This window comes from Columba livia, chromosome 8, assembly GCF_036013475.1.
Source record: "Columba livia isolate bColLiv1 breed racing homer chromosome 8, bColLiv1.pat.W.v2, whole genome shotgun sequence".
In the NCBI taxonomy this organism is placed as follows: Eukaryota; Metazoa; Chordata; class Aves; order Columbiformes; family Columbidae; genus Columba; species Columba livia.
Genome location: NC_088609.1, coordinates 7848489 through 7869068, shown reverse-complemented (window position 1 = coordinate 7869068; position 20580 = coordinate 7848489). Strand labels below are relative to the sequence as shown.

Here is a 20580-nt window from a genome sequence, read left to right as displayed (position 1 = left end):
CTAGAATAAAGTGACAAGTGGGGCTGTTTCTCACCAAATGTGGCCTGACCAAGGCACATCCCATGATGGTGATGGTCTCTGTCACACCTCCCTTCAAAAGCAGTTCCAGATAGTGAATCCCAAACACACAACAGCTCAGACACCTTACATCTCAACCCAGCCGCTCCCTGAGATACTACAACCATTAAAGAAAAAGAAAAATGATGCTTCCAAGCCTTCCTGCTTAGCATGTAATATTTCTTGGGTATGTTTGTTGGCATCTTGCTGTCCCTCATGATCCCCCCACAAGCCTCCCTGCACTGTGGTGATATGTCTTCCCACTTTCCTCTCCACAAACCGCCAGCCTCCAAGATATTAATCCTCTTCCCTTTGTTTTTGGCTTCAAATCACCCGCTCCAGGTCAAACGCATGATGAGGCCCAAGTTTTGTGTAGAGCCTGCAAAAAAAACCTCCTGCTTCCATTGAAAGTGTACACTTGTTCCTTCAACGCCTTTATTATTAATTGCTATAAAACTTAATTTTATTCATCATTTGTTATGCCTCAAAATTAGATGGGAAAAAAATTCACATTAGGTGAAGTGAAAAGATTTCAGAGATGGTACAGAAGGCTCCTAAAGGAGCTGAAGAAACTCTCCGGAGACTGGGAACACAGAACTAACCCAACCTGAAAGAAAGAAGATCTTAAGACAAAGAAATCTTGCCAAATTGATCCTTTAATTATAACATTAGTCGTTTCTTTCAAAGGCTTAGTGCAAGAGCTGGGGGTGGGGGGCAGAAAAGACTTAAATGGAGAAAAGACTTAACATCACCAGGATGAGTAGAAGCAATTAGGAGGATTTAAATTACTCTCTTGTTTGGTACAAGGCAGATGGATTTCATTTTTCTTGCCATCATGCTCAACTCTTTGCCATCAGCTTCCAGAGGCCTCCTTGGCAGACCTGAGGACCCAGCTTTCCCAGGTCAGGCAGCATTCCTGGCCACTCTGCAACCACTCAGTGATTGCTGAGGACCACAAATATCGGTGATTATAGCAGCTTTGTCACCCTGTAAAGGGGCTGGAAGTACAAGCCTGGATAGGGAAAAGGAGTCTACCAGCCCTCAAGAGGAGGACAGACGCTGCAATGAATGGAGGGGGGCGATTGCAAACCAGATTTTCTCTGCAGGGGCTGGGGAAAGGCAGGTGGAAAAAAGTCAAAACACAGCCTGTCTGGTATGAGAAACTCCACGTGAGTCCTCAACATTACACCTCCAAGTGTGGCTTATTTTTTATCTTCACTCTTTCATCTGCTTGCTCCCAGCAACAAACTAGACATAAGACATCTTCCTGCAAGAGGGGCAAAGCAGAGGGAACCTCTGCAGTGGCTTGAACAGGACCAGTGGTGTGCTGTGCTGGTAACTGGGATGGCATTACTGCTGCTGTGGCACCGGGCATGCCACAGGCGGTGGGGACCGGGCAGCAAGGCTCTCACGGGGTCTCTGCTGCTCTGGAGATCAGCCTGAACACACAGATCCAAATTTTCTTTATATGAGAAACAGCTGAGGGAAAAAAAAAAAAAAAAGAAAGAAACCACCACATTTCACAAAGACGGGAGAGCAGAACTTTGCAAATCTCCAGCATGGGGCACGTGCAACTTCCGCACTTTGGAGCCAAGCAGTCGCAGGGCATTGACCACAGCAGACCATCAGCCAAGGGGCAGGAGCAGGTCCTGTCCACCCTTCCCACCCACTCCACAGCAGAGCTCCCAAATCCACCGGCTGCCACGTGGCAGAAAATGGGGCATTTCAGATGACGCTTCATCCTCGCTTGCTCCCACTGACTCTCTTCTGCCAGGATTATTTTGGTAGCTTGTGTAGCTTTAAAAGCTGAGCAGTCACATCTCCTTGGGCTTGATACCTGCTCTCAAAGAGGAACAGGGCCAATTTTTTTTTTCCCCTTCCTGCTCTCAGTTAGAATTAATTGATCTGTAATTGCACCCATAGAGGAGGAAAGTTAATAGACACAGTAATAAATGCCAAAGCCCCAGAAGAACCGGTTCTCCAAGCCCCTGCCTGGAGCAACGCCATCTCCTCTTAATAGCGTTGCAAGCAATTCCAGCGCATGTTAGTATTTAGAGAGAAAAATCGAGGAGCCTCAGTATGATGGAAATCATTTTTTTTCCTCTCCCACATACTTTGTGCTTAGGAGCAGATGGATGCAGGCTGTTTACATCACGGAGGTCATGCCTCAGCTTAACAGTTGGGGAACTGACTGTTGGGAGAGATGCGCATCTCAACCAGAAGATTTGCTAAATCTGGGCTCCGGCAAACTTCTGATGGTGGCAAGTTAAACATAATACAAATGTCCTCCTGAAGCCTCTTCACATTCAGGACCTGCCTTGGGTGTTTATTTTTTTTTTTTTTCCCCAAAGAAAACCACTGCCAAGACAAAGCAAGGGCAAGAGCAGCAACTCTGCAGCAGCTCATGAGCGTGAACTTTGAGAAGGCTGGAAATCCCACATGGACCTCGTTATTCACCGGTGCAGATGGTGCGGTTTGCAAGAATGTGTGTCCAGGTTTCTGCAAGTGGGCTGCCAGGGCTCAGTGCTGACTGCTGCACCCTGAGTTAACAGTGACTGTGATTTCAGCTGCCTGCATGCCCCAAATCCGTGCAGTAATGCCAGGGAAAGGTTTCCTTCATGTGGAGGTGTTTCTATGGAAGCTCATCCCTGAAGTGACCTTTTCCTCCCGGCTCCAGGATGTGCAGGAGGATCCAGCCAGACCCTGGCTGAGTATCCCGCTGGGAGGCAGAGGATGGAAAACAGCAAGTGCTCTCTTCCAGCACAAGAGGATTGCAAGAAGTGTTAAGAACAATAAAAATCAAGTAAGCAAAGCGAGGAACGAAGCCCTCAAGGACGCACATTGTTTGCCTGCAGAAGTGCCTTCTCCTATCTCGTGTCGCACCCCTCGGTGGCTCCGACAGCAGCTTTGGTAAGAGGATGCTTCACCACTGCTAAGGTACAGCATCCACCCAGCCACAGGGGATGTCTGTGGCCATGGCCGGCTACAAGGGCACATGGGGTGGCCTTGCCATGGGGTGACAGAGCCCAGCTCACCGCCTCCACTCACCTCGCTCAGCCCTCCGGGGAGCTGAGCAGTCGCACTTTTCCCTAGGTATCTGGCAACGCCACGAGAGCATCTCCATTGCCAATTAGGCCACCCACCCGCTTGCATCCTTCCCCAATACAAACCCTATTAGCGATAAACAAACAGGCGAAATGCCAGCCAGCGCCTGGGAAGAGGCCTAGACAACCGCATCTAATTCATTGGGCATTGGAACACCTGCCTTGTGCAGTCCCAGCACAGGCAGACACACCCAGCGTGGACCACAGCATGAGCTGGGCATCCCACCAGCCACCCTGTGGTCCTCCTGCCAGTGCCTGGCTTGCAGGAGCTATGCTGGCCTAAAAGCATCCCACAGACACCAAAAGCCTGAACGTCTGTGCAACACACCACGGTGGTTTGAGAGGTGGTGGATGCCCCATCCCTGGAGATATCCCAGGCCAGGCTGGACGGGCCTCTGAGCAACCTGATCTGGGTGAAGATGTCCCTGCTCATGGCAGGGGTTGGACTGAATGAGCTTTGAAGGTGCCTTCCAATCCAAACCATTCTATGATCCAACACTGCAGTAAGGGGCTTTTCCAGCTGTTTAGCCCCAAGCTTCCTAACTTTCCTTCACTGAGTTTTTGCAGGAAAGCTCCTGCTTCACGCTGGCACCCTGCTGGACTTTGTGGAAATCCCCAAACTGGATGTGGCATAAGAAATGCAAAAGCCACCCAACTCTGCTTGGTCTTCTTTGTCCTCCATAAGAGCTGCCAGCCCGCAAGGTAGCGTGAAGCCTTTCCTGCAGCCTGTCCCCAAAGCCCCTGGACTTCACTCAGACGCCCGACTGAGAGCTGGGGAAATTCAACCCACCAACTGACCCCGAAGCACCCCTGAAACTGCTACCACCACACCTGAACTCTCAGGGACACTTAGGACAGTGACAGACATAACCAGGGTCAGTCTCCACATTGATCCCTGCATCTAAGGACTTTCCAACTGGCCAAACCAGTGCTGTGGTGGTTTTTATTTTGTCACAGTGGGCAATTAGGAAAATAAATTACCTGCTCTTGGGCACAGGGTCCCCACTGCCATCAGCAGCAAGGGCAGAGGAGCCCGAATCCCTCTCCCACTGCAGAAGGCAAGCTCTCCCCATGCACCAACCCCTGCCAGAGGTTGAGGATGTGCTGATGCAACTGCGGTTCATTGTCATGGAGACGAGAAGCCTTTTTCTCTCCAAACCCAGCTTAATGGCTTGGATTAAAACCTCCTTTCCCCTGGGAAGTGCACAACAGGGAGAGCTGCATTGTTCTTACCCTAGGCACCCCCTCCCTTACCCAGGCGCAAGCGCCCCTGGTGCCTCATGCGTTCTCATGGCCACAGCCTGCACAGCATGGAGGTGCCCCAAACCTGTCTCAACATATGCCCACCACACTCCATCAGCCAGCAGATGCGCACCCCATCACAAACACATCCCAGCCTCAAATTCCCATAAGGCTTCCCCATGTCTCTCCCCTCCAGCAGGTCCCAAGCAGCCAGAAGATTGACACTGACCATTTCTCACAGGTGACCTAAACCACAAGATCTTCAGCAAGGTGAAGCAATGAGAAAGTATCTTCAAAACCACCCCTTTGCTCCCCAGGGAGAATGGTCCCTTGGGCAAGCAGGCATATAGGGAACAGGGGGAACATGCTAGTGGGGTCTGGGGGGGCACAGTGGTATCAGTAGCCAACCTCAGGGCTCAAACAGATGGGATGGGCATGGCCTGGAGAGAAAGATGGTATCTCGCTTACCCCGACAGCACTCCCAGGACAAGGTTGAGGACAAAGAAGGATCCAATGATGATGAGGGGGATGAAGTACAGCCAGTTCCAGGTGGCTCCTAAGGCATCATTGGTCTGGAGGGGAAAAGAAAATAAAAACCAGCATGATGTTATGTTCAACACCAGCACCCAGGGCAGAGGGAGAGTGCGTTAGCTCAGGTGTGGTGGGGATTCCCACTCCAGGCTCCTCAGTGCAATGTGGCCATGCTCACCAAGTCCTGAGGAGCACCGGGCAGCTGCCTGTACAGGCAGGCATGCTCAGATGGGGGGTCCCAACTGCTCAGCATCCTGCCCCAGCTACAGTTTCCAGCCCTCATGGGGCAAGACCGTTCTACTCTGCCTCGTCTTACCATCCCTGCAGGGACACAGGGGCTGCAAGACAGTGGCATCACCAGAGATGAAGGGCCTTGCAGCCCAAAATTGGGGTGCTGAGAGCATGGGGGCCACCCTGAGCGTGCCTCACCCAGCAGCTTGATTCGGTGCTGCCCTGCACATCCCACTGAGGCAGGGCAGAGCATCCCCACAGCAGCGGTGCCTGTCAAGCATGGTGAAGATTGAGAGAAGGATTTAGAAGGTGCCTCAGGGCCAGCAAAGCTGGCAGCTAAAGGGGCAGCTAATGCTTATCCTTCCATGAACAGGGGGAAAGAGGCTGGTGCAGACAAGCGCCATGTCTTCAAATGGGCATTTTGCTGACGGCATCATCGCTAATCCCTTGCAGACACCCTCCTACCCCGGGCGCATTACCCTAATTCCAAGGAGCAGAGGGGACCTCTTACCACAGGGCAAAGCCCACCAGCTAGAAAGGCTGCTGGCAAGCCATGCTCAATACCTCCAGACATTTATTCACTGAGGCTTTTAATAAAACAGTGCCCCTCTGTACCTTGCAGCCGCTTCCCAGGCCCCATTTGTCCTCCGGTGTCAGGCACGGCGCACATGACGCCAGGCTGGAGGGTGATGCGGCAGAACGTGACTGTCTGGGGGAGGTGGTATCAATCTTGTTGCAATGAAAGACTCTTTTTCTCTTTTCCTCTCTCTTCCCCCCACCCCCCTCCCCATGCTAATTAAGCCCTCATCTTCGTCTGAGTCATTGGCACCACGTCTCCCAGTCGGTCAGTGCAGGAGCTGACAAGGCTCTGCAAGGGGAGAAGCACATCTCTGAGAAGGAGAGAAAGCCACCACGCTGGAGTCTTCCTCCAGTGACCACGGCACCAGTGAGGACCTCAGCTGGGTATCCCCACCACCCTAACACTGAGCCCCAAGGGAGAAAAGGTGACACCAGCACATCCCCTTGCAGGCACTGAGCACAGCATCAGGAGGGGGATGCCATGGGCAGACTCCAGTGCTGAGGAGCACAGGGCACACAGCAACAACAGCAGGTTTGAGGTTGGGGAAAGCATCTGGAAAGACTCGCCACCCTCCTCCTTCAGCACCGAGGAAACCACATATGTCTTTTCAAGGTCCTGCATCTTTCAAGAGCCCTAGTCCACCACCAGCCGCTTTCCTCAGGGCCACCGGAAAAGCGAGCACAGGGAGGTGGGAATCCCCCAGAGGCAACACTCATCACCACCCTCCAGAAACACCCAGGGAACCACGCTCTGCTCTAGCAGTGCCATTTGACACAATATTAGTTTTCACGGCATCGTGCGCCCCTCAGCTCAAGCTTGTTTGGGCTTCAGCCCAAGATGCCACTGGGTACTTGCCACCTGTGCCACGATTGCTCACCTTTGAAACTGTCTCCTGCCCAAAAAGCACAAGCTTTCCCCAAGGTCCTTGGCACAGGGGATATAAAACAGATGAACACCTTTCCTCCAGGTGAAGATGACATCTTGCCCCAGGGCTGGGCCATCATCACCCCTCCTTTGGCCTTCTCCTCTCCAGCAATGCTCAGCAGGAGATGGATGGGGAAATGGGGATGAGATGATGGAGCAGAGGGCAATTCCCGTGGGGTTATCAGCCCCAAGATAAAATTTCCCAGGGCACATCTGAACGCTCCTGACGAAACCAGGAGCTGGCGATGCCCAGCCAGGATACAGTGGCTCCAGCCCATCATCTGGTACCTGCTCAGCTGCTCTGATTGCCAAAATTCAGCCTTTTATTCCCCAATGAGATGGAAGAGTTGCACCCAGGCTGCAGAGGTCCCAGCCGGGGGGGCAAAGTGGCTTGTTTGGGGAGCACAAGAGGCTTGGCATTCCACAGACTCTGCATTGTCTGCTGCTTCTCCAGCTCATGGCAGTGAGCATGACCACAAAGCATCCAGCACAGCAGGACATCAATACACAGAACAGCATTTGTGCATGCACATGCATGCATACACACATGGTTGGATGTACTTCCATTGCTCTGCTCCCGAAGCTGAAGAATATTTGCCCAGGAAACCAAAGGAACAGCCGCACCTGGCCATATTTGCTGAGAGAGAACACAGACTGCCAGGGTCTCGCAGCGCAATCTCCCCCAGACTTTTGTCAACTCTACCTTAAGAACCCACTACTCCTACTGGAGTACATTATCTAATGGCTGCTCTAATTTTCAGCTTAAATTTATTTGTGGTCATTTTATACATCCCTCTGTTCTTTTACCAGCATTGGCCTTTGGCTGAAATACCATTTCCCATCCCAATGTATTTATGGATAGCTATCAGAGCCATCCCCAGCCTCTGCTTTGCCACCTAAAGCAAGGTTCCTCCAGCTCTCTCTTGCATGACTGGCTCCTCCTCTCTATTTGATCTTGTAGACCCTTCCCTGCTCCAGTCTAGGCTCAGTTCATCTTTCCTGGATGCAGGAGACATGAGTGAGTGATCCTGATGGGTCCCATTCTGTTCTTGCATGATGCTACCTGGACTTTGCCATCCTGCCTCTCCAAGGCACCACTGGCCTGTGGTCAACCTGCACTCACTCGCTCATCCCCTCGCCTTCCTCAATGCTTCTTCCCAATCAGCAAGACCTTCTCCTTCTCCCCTTTTCTCTGCTTCATTAACACTTACCCACAGCAAAAGCTTTACTACAAAGAGCAGCGCTACACATTTCCAGGTCTCTGATGCCAGGTTAGCCTGGCATGACCTACCTTTGGCAAACCCATGATTCATTTTCCTCTTTTTCCTTCCAAATCTGTTCCGAAATGGCATGCAATTGAGGTCAGGCTTACAGTCCTATTCCTGCCTGCCTTACTTTTTTTTCCCCTCCTCCCCCCGCTTTTAAATATAGGCAGCGCATTCGCTATTCTCCAGTCAGATGGTGCCTCCCCCAACTTGATGGAGCTGTTAAAAATACTTGTTACCAGACCTGCCATTTCATGTGCCAGCTCCCTCCGAGCATGGGGAGGGGAAGCCATCCCGAGCTCCCAGCTGATGGGTGCAATGGTCTCAGTGCTTGGCTTCCACTTCTGCCGTGTCCTCATTCCCACTCTCCAGCCCGGTTAGTTGCCTGTGTCTTTGCATTGACCAAAAGCTGGGGTGAAATATCCATTGACGCCCAAATCTCCCCAGCCATCGCTTCGCCATGCCTTGTGTCCATCTGCAGAGGTGGGGAACTGCTCGCTGTCCCTTTGAGCATCCTTCACAAGGTCTGTGTCAGCGTGACTTTTGGCAGCTCCTGTAGCACCTACCAGCTTCTTCAGAGCCAGGAGGTAGTTGTTTTGACAGAGCAGCTCCTTTTGTCATCCCTTTGGGGCATCGTTTGTTCTTAACATCCCTCTATAGGCAGTGGTTCATTGCCTTGGTCCACTGCGCCTTCCCACCATTTTTCTCCCCTTTGCTGAAGGTACCAGGAGGTCATCGTATGCAAAGGTCAGGGTAGACAGAGGGAATTTAATCCCAAAACTACACAAATGCTGTAACTCCTTTAATGAAGAAATTCCTAGCTCCTGTCCCTGGATACCTGTGCTGGAGACCAGGTCCCATCACTCACCAAATGGAGGAGCTGCCCAATGGTTGATCTTTGCTGCATCTTCACTTCCATTTAAGACAACAACCTCTGCATTATGCACCCCACCAGCCTAAACCACCACCACCTAAGCTCTCCCACAGCCATCAGACCAAGAACTGTTTGTTACTGCCTCCAGCTATACCCAAGACACCAACACAACCAACATGAGCTTGTTGATGAAGACTAAGGAGATACAACTTCACCACAGGACTCCACACCCAAGGCTGTTTCTCACACCAAAGCATCAGTAGAGACCCCCAACCATTCCCCAGCAGGAGCTGAACAACTAGGCTCACATCTCAGCTGTGGACACAACCTGTCCCTGCTGCCAGCAAAGACCCCAAACCTATAAATGACACCACCAAGGCGTGGGAACAGGAACCTCGTGGGGTAACGGAGCCAGCACGGCAGGTCCCCACCCAGCAAAGGAGCCCCTGCTGGCTCCTGCTTCTCAACCCCCAGCATGGCGTTATTATTTTGGCAGATCTTATGTTGTATATATAATTTTTATTTTTTTATTTTTATTTTTTTTTCCAAAGGGCAGGAAAAGGCGCAGGGAGCTGCAAAAGCAGGTCTCACTCGGGGGGCCAGAAATCTAAAGAAATCTAAATATATACCCATGCCGAATGCAAAGCACAAGGCTCGCAGCCCACACGTACCCTCCCTCGGGCTGCGCTCACATGGGAAACTTTAAGAGTTCTTTGCTATAGGGGAAGGGGGGAAAAGAAAAAAACAAACACACACACAACATAAAATCAGTCTCTGCTACCTAAAAATAAACAGAGAGCATGTTCTGCCTGTGCAGGGTGCTTTCATGGCCACACATTGCCCACCAGCTTGGGGAGGGAGACTGGGGATTGAGGCTGTTGGCACCCAACTCATCTGGGGAGCAGCAGGATGAGGGGAGCTGCTGGACTTCATTCACACAGCAATCCACCCTGGCTGGTTCTCCAGTGTCTGGTAGCAGGGCTGGGCTCCCACTTCAGTCTTCCCTGGAGAGGAGGGGAGCTTTCTGCCACTGCCCAGCAGGAGATGTCTCCTGGGGACCTCCATGACCAACCTGGCCAACATCAACCGCCCATACATGGTCAAGACCCCTCTCAAAATCCATCTGCATGAGGAGAGAGCCTCTGTAGCTTCTGTTTGAATCCAGACCAAAACAATACATGATTAGATTGGGGTAATATACATTAACTACTTTGTGCAACTGGCGGTGATGTGCTTGGGGAATACAGCAGAGCTGAGCTACGGGGAAGGAGCAGGGAAATCCACAGGACCTCCAGTGGCATGGGTGGTCCCATCATGGTTCTCTACCAGGGATCTCCCACCCCACGGAGAGCTGGATCCTCCCGATGGTCTTTACCTGGTTGTGACACCCACTGTGTCCCCAGCAGGGCTGATGCCATCCTCCCAGCATCAGTCTGTAGCCCCCAATCCGCTCCTCCCTGCAAACTGTGGGTGCATGCAGCTGAGAAATACACACAGGCTAGCAGGAACAGCCTCAAAATCTCCATATCCCAGCAAAAATGTAAAAAATAAAATAAAAAATAATAAAATAATAAAAAAATAAGTAAAATAAAATAACAACAACATAAAAAACAATAACAATAGAAATAGAAATAAAAATTAAATTTAAAAATAAAAATAAAAAATAAATTAAAATAAATTAATAAAATAAAATAAACAACAGAACACTCCTTACAGCAGATTCGCCGGCCTAACCATTTCCCTCAAGACCCTGACACCCGCTGCTGCTCTCCCCAGCCCAGTAACAGATCTCTTTTTTCCCTTTGATAGCAGTAATTTGATCTCCTGTGTGCAGGGCCATGCTTCACTCCCTGCCAGCCCTGCCTGGTATCCATCAGTGACCCCGACGCTGGACAAGATTTGAATGAAAATGCTTTGCTTTTCCAAATCAGGTTAATGAGGAAATTGGAACATTTCCTCGGCAGGGCCAGGGGCTGCCCGTGGTGAGATGCATACTGCCACAGATGAGGCTCCTGCCCCATGCCCTGCCTGTGGCGCTGCCTTTTCGCCGCCTTGGGGTGCACGGGTATGCTTGTGTCTGTGCGTGTGTGCAGGGAAGCGGAACAAGCGGCAAAACAGGAAAAAAAAAATAAAATAAAAAAATACCCCCCACACAATATATTTCATTTTTCTGTTTTCTAAATGAAATGCAAAAAAGGCGTTGCTAGAAGCATTGCTAAAAAAAAAAGTGTTTTCAAAGCATTTGATATGGGCACAGGGACCAATTATTGCTCTGTTCTCCTCTGCTCCACCAAGAATTCACACCCAGATGCCCCAGCATCGATCTACAGCCCCTGACCCCACGTGTGCCTCCACCTCCTCCTCTCCCTCCAGCTGTCCCCTCACCATGATCCCCTAGCTGTCCCCACCTCTGCTCCCAAACCCGCACCCCGTACAGATTCCCAGCATTGGGCTCAGACACGTGCCAGAGGCTCTGCCTCTCCAGCTGGACCTGGAGCCTAGGAGCTGCCTCCTTTTCATGGGATCAGTTTTGGGGTGTCTTTTCAACTTAGCGATTGCCAGGTTGGATCCTTGCTTCGTTCCAAGCACACTGCAAGCCCAGGGAGGCACCTTGAGCCTCATCACACATTTTCTAGGTGTGGGAACACCCCCAGCTCCAGCTGTGATGCTCTGCAGCAACAGACCAGTGAGACCTCAGTCAAGAACCCCCCCAAAACTCTCCCCAATCCAGCCCTGATGCTGAGCAGCACACATGTCAACACGAAGATGTGGAAACAGCTTTGCAAAGCCTCGTTGACATAATTTCCAGAGCCAAATCTGCTATATGAAATTAGAGACCGCAGGCTTAACAAAGATGAGCAACAGGGGCCAGGCAGGACCGAGACCCCCTGTCACCTCTTTTCCTTGAGCTTGGAGATGTTGGGCAGTGCCAGAACATTGGTGCCGGAGCATCGGTGCCCCCGCCAGCCCCTCAGCACCCCCATTCCTGCCGGCAGACGGTTTAGGAGCGAGACTTTCCCGCGCAGGCAGGCAGGGAGGAGGGTGTGGGCAGGGAGATTTTTCGACAGAACATTGCCTGCGAAGCTGGGGCTGCAGCAGACACAGTTTGTTTCTTGCTGTGTCATTTCAGCACACACATACACAGAGAGGGAAAAGGGATTAAAAAAAAAAAATAGCAGGAACATTTGGCAAGCTGGTGAGGGTCTGGCTTTGCTGAGTGTGGAGAAAAAGCCATTTTTTCCCAAGGGAGAAGAGGGTGAAGTGGGCTGGCTGCCACACACGTGCCCGGCGGGGATGGGTGCCAGCACCCACGGCTGGCAGCACGCGAGCTGCCGGCTCGGGCACCAACAGGAGCCGTTTGGGGAAAAAAAAAAAAACAGCTTGTTTCATTAAAAGTTTGGAAGATTTCAAACCTTTGGGGTGGAACCTGAAGTCTCCTCTCTGAAGTCCTCGCTGACTTAATTGCATTTTAAACTCTTCAGTTTCATTTTAGAGGACGAAGCAGGAAGGGGCTCTGTCCTGTGATGCCACAAGTGCTGGGGATTTTTTGTCAGCCCCCGTCCCTCCCCTAGCACACCCCACTTCACCCGCAAAGCCAGGAGCCACCAGGAATAGCATTCAGATCTGTACTTGCTCCCAAGCTGCTAAAAGCACTGGGTGTTGATTAAATTTTCATACCTCCCTAACAGGATGTTCTGTGTGTGTGTGTTGCGTTTTAATTTAAAACACGCAAGATGGGACCCCTTTTCCCTTTGCAAGCATTCTGGCTTGAGCGCCTGGCATCGTCCCAGGGCGCAGAGGGCTAAAAAAGTAAAGTCGTTTCCCTTTTTTTGCCATCCCCCCCCATCGCCACTCTCCAGCCTCTCTCCCTAGAGATCATCTCCAGCCAGCACCACTCCTTGCTGGGAATCAGTTACCCATTGTGCTCCCAGTTTCAGCCTCCACCGTGCCCAAAGGAGCAGCAGGGCAGGCTCAGCACCCAGCCGAGGTACCACTGCTGCACTGAGCTGCTCCAGTGCTCTGGCCACCACCCTGGTGTCAGGGCAGCTGCTGATTTTGGGGGTCTTTGCATCACTGGCCATCACTGCATAGTTTCTATGATGCTCAGCCCATGGCTGGTGCTGCTACTGCCCTTGCCTGGGGACCAGGGACCCAGGGGACAGGCACCAATGTCCAAAGGAGCTGCATCAGCTCCTGGAAGCACTGAGGCTCTGGGAGGTTTTTCCTAGCTCATCTCTGGGTCTGAGCAAACCCTTCTCTCATGGAGTCTCTGTCCTCAACCTCCAAAAAGCAAGAGGAGAAACATACCCATACCTGTGCACTGCTCAGGTCCCAGCCACACCGCTCTCATCACAGGTGTTTCAGTGAGAGCAGCTGAGCATCCCAAGGGACAATCGTGACACCCCAGGAGTTTATACCAAAAAGCCATGCACGACTTTGTACACATGCACAGAAAAATAGAATCACTGAATCACAGAATGGTTTCGGTTGGAAGGGACCTCCAAAACTCATCCAGTCCATGGGACATCTTCACCAGCTCAGGTTGCTCAGAGCCCCGTCCAGCCTGGCCTGGGATGTCTTCAGTGATGGCGCATCCACCACCCCTCTGGGCAACCTGGGCCAGTGTTTCACCACCCTCTGCGTAACAAATTTCTTGCTCATGTCTAACCTGAATGTCCCCTCTGTAGTTTAAAACGACCACCCTTTGAACTGTGATAACAGGCCCTTCTAAAAAGTCTGTCCCCATAACTGCTCTGCAACAGGTTCCGCCTCTGAACCCCTATACAGCCTTTCGACTAATGCAGCTGGGGAGCTGGCAGGGAGCAGGACAGCTGAGCCTCGCACTCATCTTCGATCCAGCACAGACAGCGATTTAACACATCTCCCTTTCCCAGTGCCACAAATCAGGGCAGCCTGAACAGTCCCTGTATCAAAAAGGATGGATGTTTCACCACATTTAAAAAATAGGCTTGGGAAGATCTCACGTTTGGTGCTTCACGGTCAAAACCAGCCCAAACCAACTTTTGAAAACCCATTCCCGTGCTGGTGAAACGTTTCGAGATTCGTTTCATCCCTTTCTCACCCCACGTTTAGAGGAGATCCCAAACACCGGGGCAGTGCCAGGTTCCAGTGCTCCTGCAGGGTGTTGCCCCTCGCATCCCCCTGGCCACAGCACCTCAGGCGTGCGGGAAGCACGTGCTGGTTGAGTCACGCTCACCGCAAACCTGCTTCTCCTTGCAGCAGCTGGGGTATTACAGCCGCTCTTACAGAGTCCCTGCTGCCGGGCTCCGCACGCACGGCTCGCACTTCGCACCCCACCAAAACGTCTTTGCAGCCGCCGGGCTGCTTGCAAGCAGCTGTTCAGCTCTGCACAGGCTGCAAGACCTGCACACCCTGAGGCTACGGCACACAGATCTGCCCACAACCGCTGCATTTTGGTAGCTATTTTGGAAGCCACCAAGAATTTGATTCTCTTTCCTCCTGCAAACATTCTCCCACTGCAAAAGCACCCAGAAGGGTCCCAACGCTCAGCCGTCTTCTAAGGCTCCTGTAGCTTTTTGCCCACCCGCTTCCCTGTAGTCCCAATCCCTTGTGCCACAAGAGGCTTTTCAGGTTTATAGCAAATAACTGTGGCCAGTAAGCTCCTGTTAATCCTTGCCATGCATTTTTAATTAGCAGCCTGGATACTATTTTAGATCAGATATCAGGAAAAATCTCTTCCCGGAAAGGGCTGTCGGGCATTGGAACAGGCTGCCCAGGGCAGTGGTGGAGTCACCATCCCTGGAGGGGTGGAACAGATGCAGAGATGAGGTTCTTAGGGACATGGGTTAGCGCCAGCATTAGGCTAACGGTTGGATTTGATGCTCTTGAGCGTCTCTTGCAACCAAAATGATTCTGTGATTCCATGATTCTGTTCCAGTGCTGCTTTAATGCACGTGCTCAGGAGGCAAATGTCACCTATCTTTGCCAACAGCTGTGGTCTTGTGAAAAGTCAATTCAACTCTTTGCATGCCCAAGCTGCAGCTTGGTTGTCACTGCAGCGCAGTGCAAACCTGTCTGTAGGTCTCTCTGACTCTGGGGAATTTACTGGGGCCACAACACCAGGATCGGGATGCCCCCTCTCCCTGCAGAGCCCTGTCACCCCTTCCCACAGCCCAACAGGACTGTTTAATGACAAAACTGCAACCCAGCCCCCACCTCGTGCCTCCAGAAGCAGAGAAGTAGGGCAGTGACCTCTTTGTCAGCTTTGTTTTATCTTCGGGTCCCTATAGAAATCAGGTTTGGTCTTGAGCCAGCCCAGGGAAGGGGCATCTGCTCCAGTAGAAGAAAAAAAAATATTTATATATATATATACACACACACACACACCTTTGTCCCTATTTTGGACCACAGAGGTAGCCAGGGGAGCCACAAAGCCAAAACTTCCCTTTAAAAGAAATTAAAGTCCTTCAGGCTCGCAGGGATGGGAGCTGGAAAAGCCATAACCCCCCATAATTTGAGACTTTTCCCTTTTTTTTTTAAACCCATACTGTGATTTCTGCCTAGTGAGACAGCGTTTCACACAGGCAAGGTTGATGAAAACAAGGCAAACGCCAAGCACATCCATGAAATAACACATGTGGAAAGTATCACAGGGCCAATTAGCTTTTCATGATGCTGTTGACAAATTCTGTAAGCCACGCTTCTAGACCCAGTAAAATTGTGGAAAAATGGATCTTAAAAATCACCATACATTTACACAGGAGAATATTAAAGTAAGCAATTTCTTTGAGAGGTTGCTAAAGTGGTTTTCCTGAGATGTCCCTCTACTCCATAGCATTAACCTGCAAGGACTCAGCCTCCCATTGCTTTACTCTGGTGGGAAAGCAGAGAGTCCACCCCAAGCCTGGGGCATAAGGTCCATGCTGGTTAGCACCAGGAGCCTGCTCTGGTTTGCTGCTCAGAGCGATAAAGGTGAGAGCAGAGCATCCCATCGGCTTCCCACCCTTGCCCAGCTCTCCTCTAGCATCCTCCCAGGGACTGCATCCCTTATGCGTATGCTTCACTGTTATTTTCTTATTACTAAAACCAACAACAAAAACAAAAACCCCAAACATTTTGCTGCCTTCAAGCAGCAAAAGTACCAAGCACCTATAACCTTTATAACCTCGAGGCACCCTGCGAGACTCTGAGGAGGGCAGAAGGTGCAGCAAGACAGTGCTGGGAACTGCATCCATCCCTCATCTTCTCCCAAAGTGAATCAGTAGCATTTTACCATACCAAGGTCCCAATTCTCATTCAATTAAAAGCCAAGGATGGTCCATAATCCTTTCCATTATAGGCAAGTAATAGGTGGTTCTCTGCAGAAGAGCGGGAAAGGGAGGCACCATACAGTCCTGGCCACTGGGGACATGGTGACAGAGTGTGTCTGCCCAGCATTGCGACTGGTGCTGGGAAAAAATTCAGATACTGGGGCTGTGGCTCCCCAAGTGACCCAGAGAGCCCCTGATTTAGCAGCTGTAGTCAAGGCTCTAATCTCAATGATGCACCAGAAGCAGCCAAGAAATTGTCTTTTTTGGGTCTGAACTCCCAGGTGGCTCAATCCTGCCCGATTCCCCCACCGAAGCAGCCAGATCCAGACACCGCCATCTCCTTTAGGAAGAAGTAAACCAAATCCCCACAGCAAGGTCAACCCCTTGCCATGAACTCCCCCCTTTCTACCCCAGCCTGGGTTTCACAGTCCGTCTGCTCACCACACATCACCCAGCACCCCCAGAAGGACCCTGGGATGGACTGAGCAGGAGCAGGACCTCAATGCTAGCAGCGTGGTGCCTTTGCCTGGAGTTAAAAATCAGCCTTTCAGCTCACGATGAACTAACTATGGAAGCATGTTTCCCCATCACAAGGCATCTGATTTGCCTCCCGCAGAGAATGCCACTCTGCAAATCTCCAGGCGTTATGGGAACCAGGGTATAAAAACATTCCCGGTGCAATGACACCAAAATTGATGCTGAAATTAGGCTGGGAACAGAACTGGCACAGCTGCTTCTAGCCCATAAACTAAAACGTACATATACAGCCAATCACCCACAATGATATCGCACTTTGTGATTGCCTGTAGCTTTTTTTCCTGCTTCCAGCTTTGCCCCCAAGTTGCTCCTTGTGTACCCCAAGGGCTTGAGCATCAGCAGCTTCAAGCAGCTGCAAACCACAGGAATCAGCTTCATCAGCAACAACAGACATTTGCAGCACAAACACCAAAGGTCTCAGCTCCCTGTTGGACACTGAAACACTGCCCCTGCCCTGGAGATGGGGTCAGAACCCAGCTCTGGGGCTCCCCAAGCCTGTTGCAGGGATGCAGGCACATCCATTGCCTGCTCCGCAGAGACAGTGGATGCACATTGCCCAGAAATCCCGTCTGCTCTTACAGAGCAAAACATGTAACACACACCTCTTCATTCCTCATCTCCTGCTCAAATGGGATGGACTGACCACAACTCCATCACAAAGGAAACTCAGCATCTCACAGGTTTCCAGGACACAAGAAATACTTGTTTCCAGCTCCTCAATCCCAACCTCATCTCCCAAAGAGCCCTTTGAGCAGCACTACTCACATTGTACAGGACTGTGGTCCACCCTTCCATGGTGATGCACTGGAAGACGGTCAGCACAGCAAAGAGGATGTTGTCGAACTGTGTGATCCCGTCGTTGGGACCAATCCACTCCCGGCACTCATAGCCTGGGGGACAACCCTGCACCCCGCATGGATGGGGAGGGTCCAGCTCCTCCAGTTCACCTGTGAGCACACAGCAAAGATGGAAAGAAGGCAGAGGTGAGAGGCAGGGGACAGGTGAGGGGAATCAAATACAAGCTTGGAGAACAAGAGGCTGAGTGGGTAGCTTCTTGCTCTCTACAACTACCTGAAAGGAGGTTGTAGCATGGAGGGTGTTGGTTTCTTCTCCCAAGTAACAAGTGATAGGACAAGAGGAAATGGCCTCAAGTTGTGCCATGGGGGATTTAGATTGGTATTTGGAAAAATTATTTCATGGAAATGGTTGTCGGGCATTGGAACAGGCTGCCCAGAGAAGTGGTGGAGTCAACATCCCTGGAGGGGTTGAATAGACTCATAGATGAGGTTCTCAGAGACATGGTTTAGTGCCAATGTTGAGTTAATGGTTGGACTCAGTGGTCTTGAGGGTCTTTTTCAACCAAAATTATTCTACGATTCTATGATCTTCTCAGCCCTGGGTTTCCCACAACAGCAACATGCACTTGCCCTGGCTGTTTCCCACCCGTGGGATGTGTTGTGGGTGCAGAGCCCTTCTCCCTACCTGAATTGTTTGTGTAGCAGGCTCGATGCAGTTTCCCGCTGTAAAACTCCAGGCCGATGATGGCAAACATGAGGATAGCAAAAAAGAGTAGCAAGCCAATCTGGAGGAGAGGCACCATGGCCTTCATGATGGATTTGAGCACAATCTGCAGGCCTGGGAGGGAAAAAGAAAGAGCACAGCTCAGCATGGTGATGCAAATCCCCCGCCTGGGGCACATCCATCCCACATCTGACGTGAAGAGAACAGGGAGCAGAGAGGACGGACAGCCAGACAGACACAAGAGGTCAGCACAGCCTGGAGCATCTCTTTGGCCAGCTGAGGACCACAGAGGACAGCATGGTCCCAGGGGAGCAGTGAGGGCCAGGCTGCAGGGCAAGACTCCAGTAGGGTTTATTTCAGTCTCTGCCTTGTGGTGAGACACTCATCAAGTCCCCGCTCTGGTGTCCTGCCCACCACTGTCCCACCTGGGCTTGGTAGCCCATGCAGCTCTGTCCCCAAGGCACAGATCCAGCACACCACCCAGCTGGTGCCCAGGGCAAAAGGGACAGGAGAACTGATGCCAGCAGGAGCCTAGTTTGTTTATTTATCCTTGTACTACCAGACAAAATCTTGCAAAAAAACCTGAAATCTCCCCTGAATAAACCTCAGTCCTTAAAGGATCCACCCACCGCCTTATGGCCAGTGAAGCGGAGCCGCTGGCAGGCCCCAGCAAGATGCTGAGCCCAGCTTTGTGCCAGGAGAGAGCGGGATGGATGGGGGGAAATGCCACCTGGGGACACCAAATGCTGACATCCTACAGTCCTCCACCCTGCAGGCTACCCAATGGGTGGCTGGAAAGGTGGTGTGTATGACCCCCACTACATGGGGAGGTTCATCCTCCTCTTCCCTGGTTGCATCCTACATCTCCGAGGTGGCATGAGGACCTTTGTCATTCTGAAGGACATCAGGGATAGATGTGGACACCCTGGGAGGAGAACCAGGAGCATTCAACTTACTGGGAATGCCTGAGACGAGCTTCAGAGGTCTGAGCACACGCACGGCCCGCAGCGTCCGCAGGTCCACGTGGGTGTTGAAGTGTGTCCCAGCGGTGGCAAGGATGCTGTGGGTAGACAGGGAGAGAGGAGAGTCACCCCGGGCAGAGTCCTCAGCCAAAGCCACCCAGCCCTGGCAGACCCCATCGCTGTTCCCCGTGAGCCAGGATGGCATCCATGATGTACGGTCAGCACTGCAGACATAGTGCTCATGACAGTTGTGTAGGTTTAAATTCCCGTCCAGGCAGAAGGCACATGGACCAGAGATGGTGCTCGCAGAGACAGGGGTCACTCCCCTGATGGTCACCCATGCTCCCCTGGCAGCACCTCCAGCCACCAGCTGCCCTGGCTTCTTCCACACATGGAGCTTCCTCAGAGTCTCACCTCTGGGATTGCCGAGAAGGAGGCGAGAACCTCATGTGCATTCAAAAATCTATAGTAATGAAAGTTTTATGACCTTGGAAGGCAACTGGCAGGCACAAGGAAGGACTCCAGAGGTTTTCTCTTAAAATGCAAAGATTTTTTTCAATCCTATCTCTGGGAAACAAACTGGGGCAGAAGCGAGCTGGCGCACAGCGAGTCCAGCAGTGGAAATAGCGCGTCTCAGGGATGCTGGCAGAGCTGTGGGAGCACAGACGATGGTGCCAGAACTCGTGGCACCTGGGCTTGGTCACCAGGTGCTGGGCAAGAAGGAGGATCAGGGGATGGAAGAGGAGGGGATGGGGAGGAGAGCAGGACAGAGGGAGGCAGCAGCCTCCAGGTTGTTTGCAGCTATCCAAAAAAACAAGGGAAATTGGGTCATTGTTCCACTAATTCATCTAATTACAGGCCAGAGCAGCTCTCTGGCGTGCTAAGCAATTAGCACTCTTTCTCTCCCCTTCTCCCTGAGGTACAGCAGGTACCGACCTGCCCCTCCAGAAAGGCGGCTGGGTTTCCTAGGATACCCCAGCAGCCGAAATGCTCTCACATTAGCAAACCAGGTTGTTTCAACTCCTTCTCCAAGCCTGTTCTTCCTCCTGGGGCAAGGGCTCAGCTGCAAAACCTGGCCTCAGCATCACCCACATCCCCCCGAGTATCGGGCTGCTTATTCCTGATATATATGAAGATATAGATATATATATGGAGCTGGATATATATATATCCATATATATATATGGATATATATATGGGACCCTTTTGGCACGGTCCCTCTGCCCCAGCCCGTGACCAGCCCCAGGTACACACACTGGGCTGATGTGAAAGCACAGAAGAGACTTAATTAAGTCAGGAGCACTCACAGAAGAACTGCATTGTTAAATTGGTTGTAAGATCAAAATCAATACATATGATAAAGCACGGCTACTCGGCAGCATGTGGGAGAGAGAAGAGCACGGGCGCTTTCATCCCTTTCGTGTAAGCTGTCAAGAAAGACAGGGTAACCCAGTGCTCCC

The 20580-nt window shown here is 51.5% G+C and overlaps 1 protein-coding gene across 11 annotated transcripts in view; it reads right to left on the bottom strand.

Moving 5' to 3' along the window:
• The window catches only part of CACNA1E (calcium voltage-gated channel subunit alpha1 E), a 131240-nt gene that overhangs the window by 53145 nt on the left and 57515 nt on the right, over positions 1–20580 (bottom strand). For all 11 annotated transcript variants that reach the window (XR_010474231.1, XR_010474232.1, XR_010474234.1 and 8 more), the window contains exons 6-9: positions 19115–19218; positions 18120–18272; positions 17403–17584; positions 4872–4975 (exon numbers count right to left, since the gene is read on the bottom strand). Coding sequence is in view for 7 of the 11 variants with exons in the window: in XM_065071819.1 (XP_064927891.1) it covers positions 4872–4975; positions 17403–17584; positions 18120–18272; positions 19115–19218 (543 nt within the window). In the remaining 4 variants the exon portion in view is untranslated. The remainder of the gene's footprint in view (positions 1–4871; positions 4976–17402; positions 17585–18119; positions 18273–19114; positions 19219–20580) is intronic.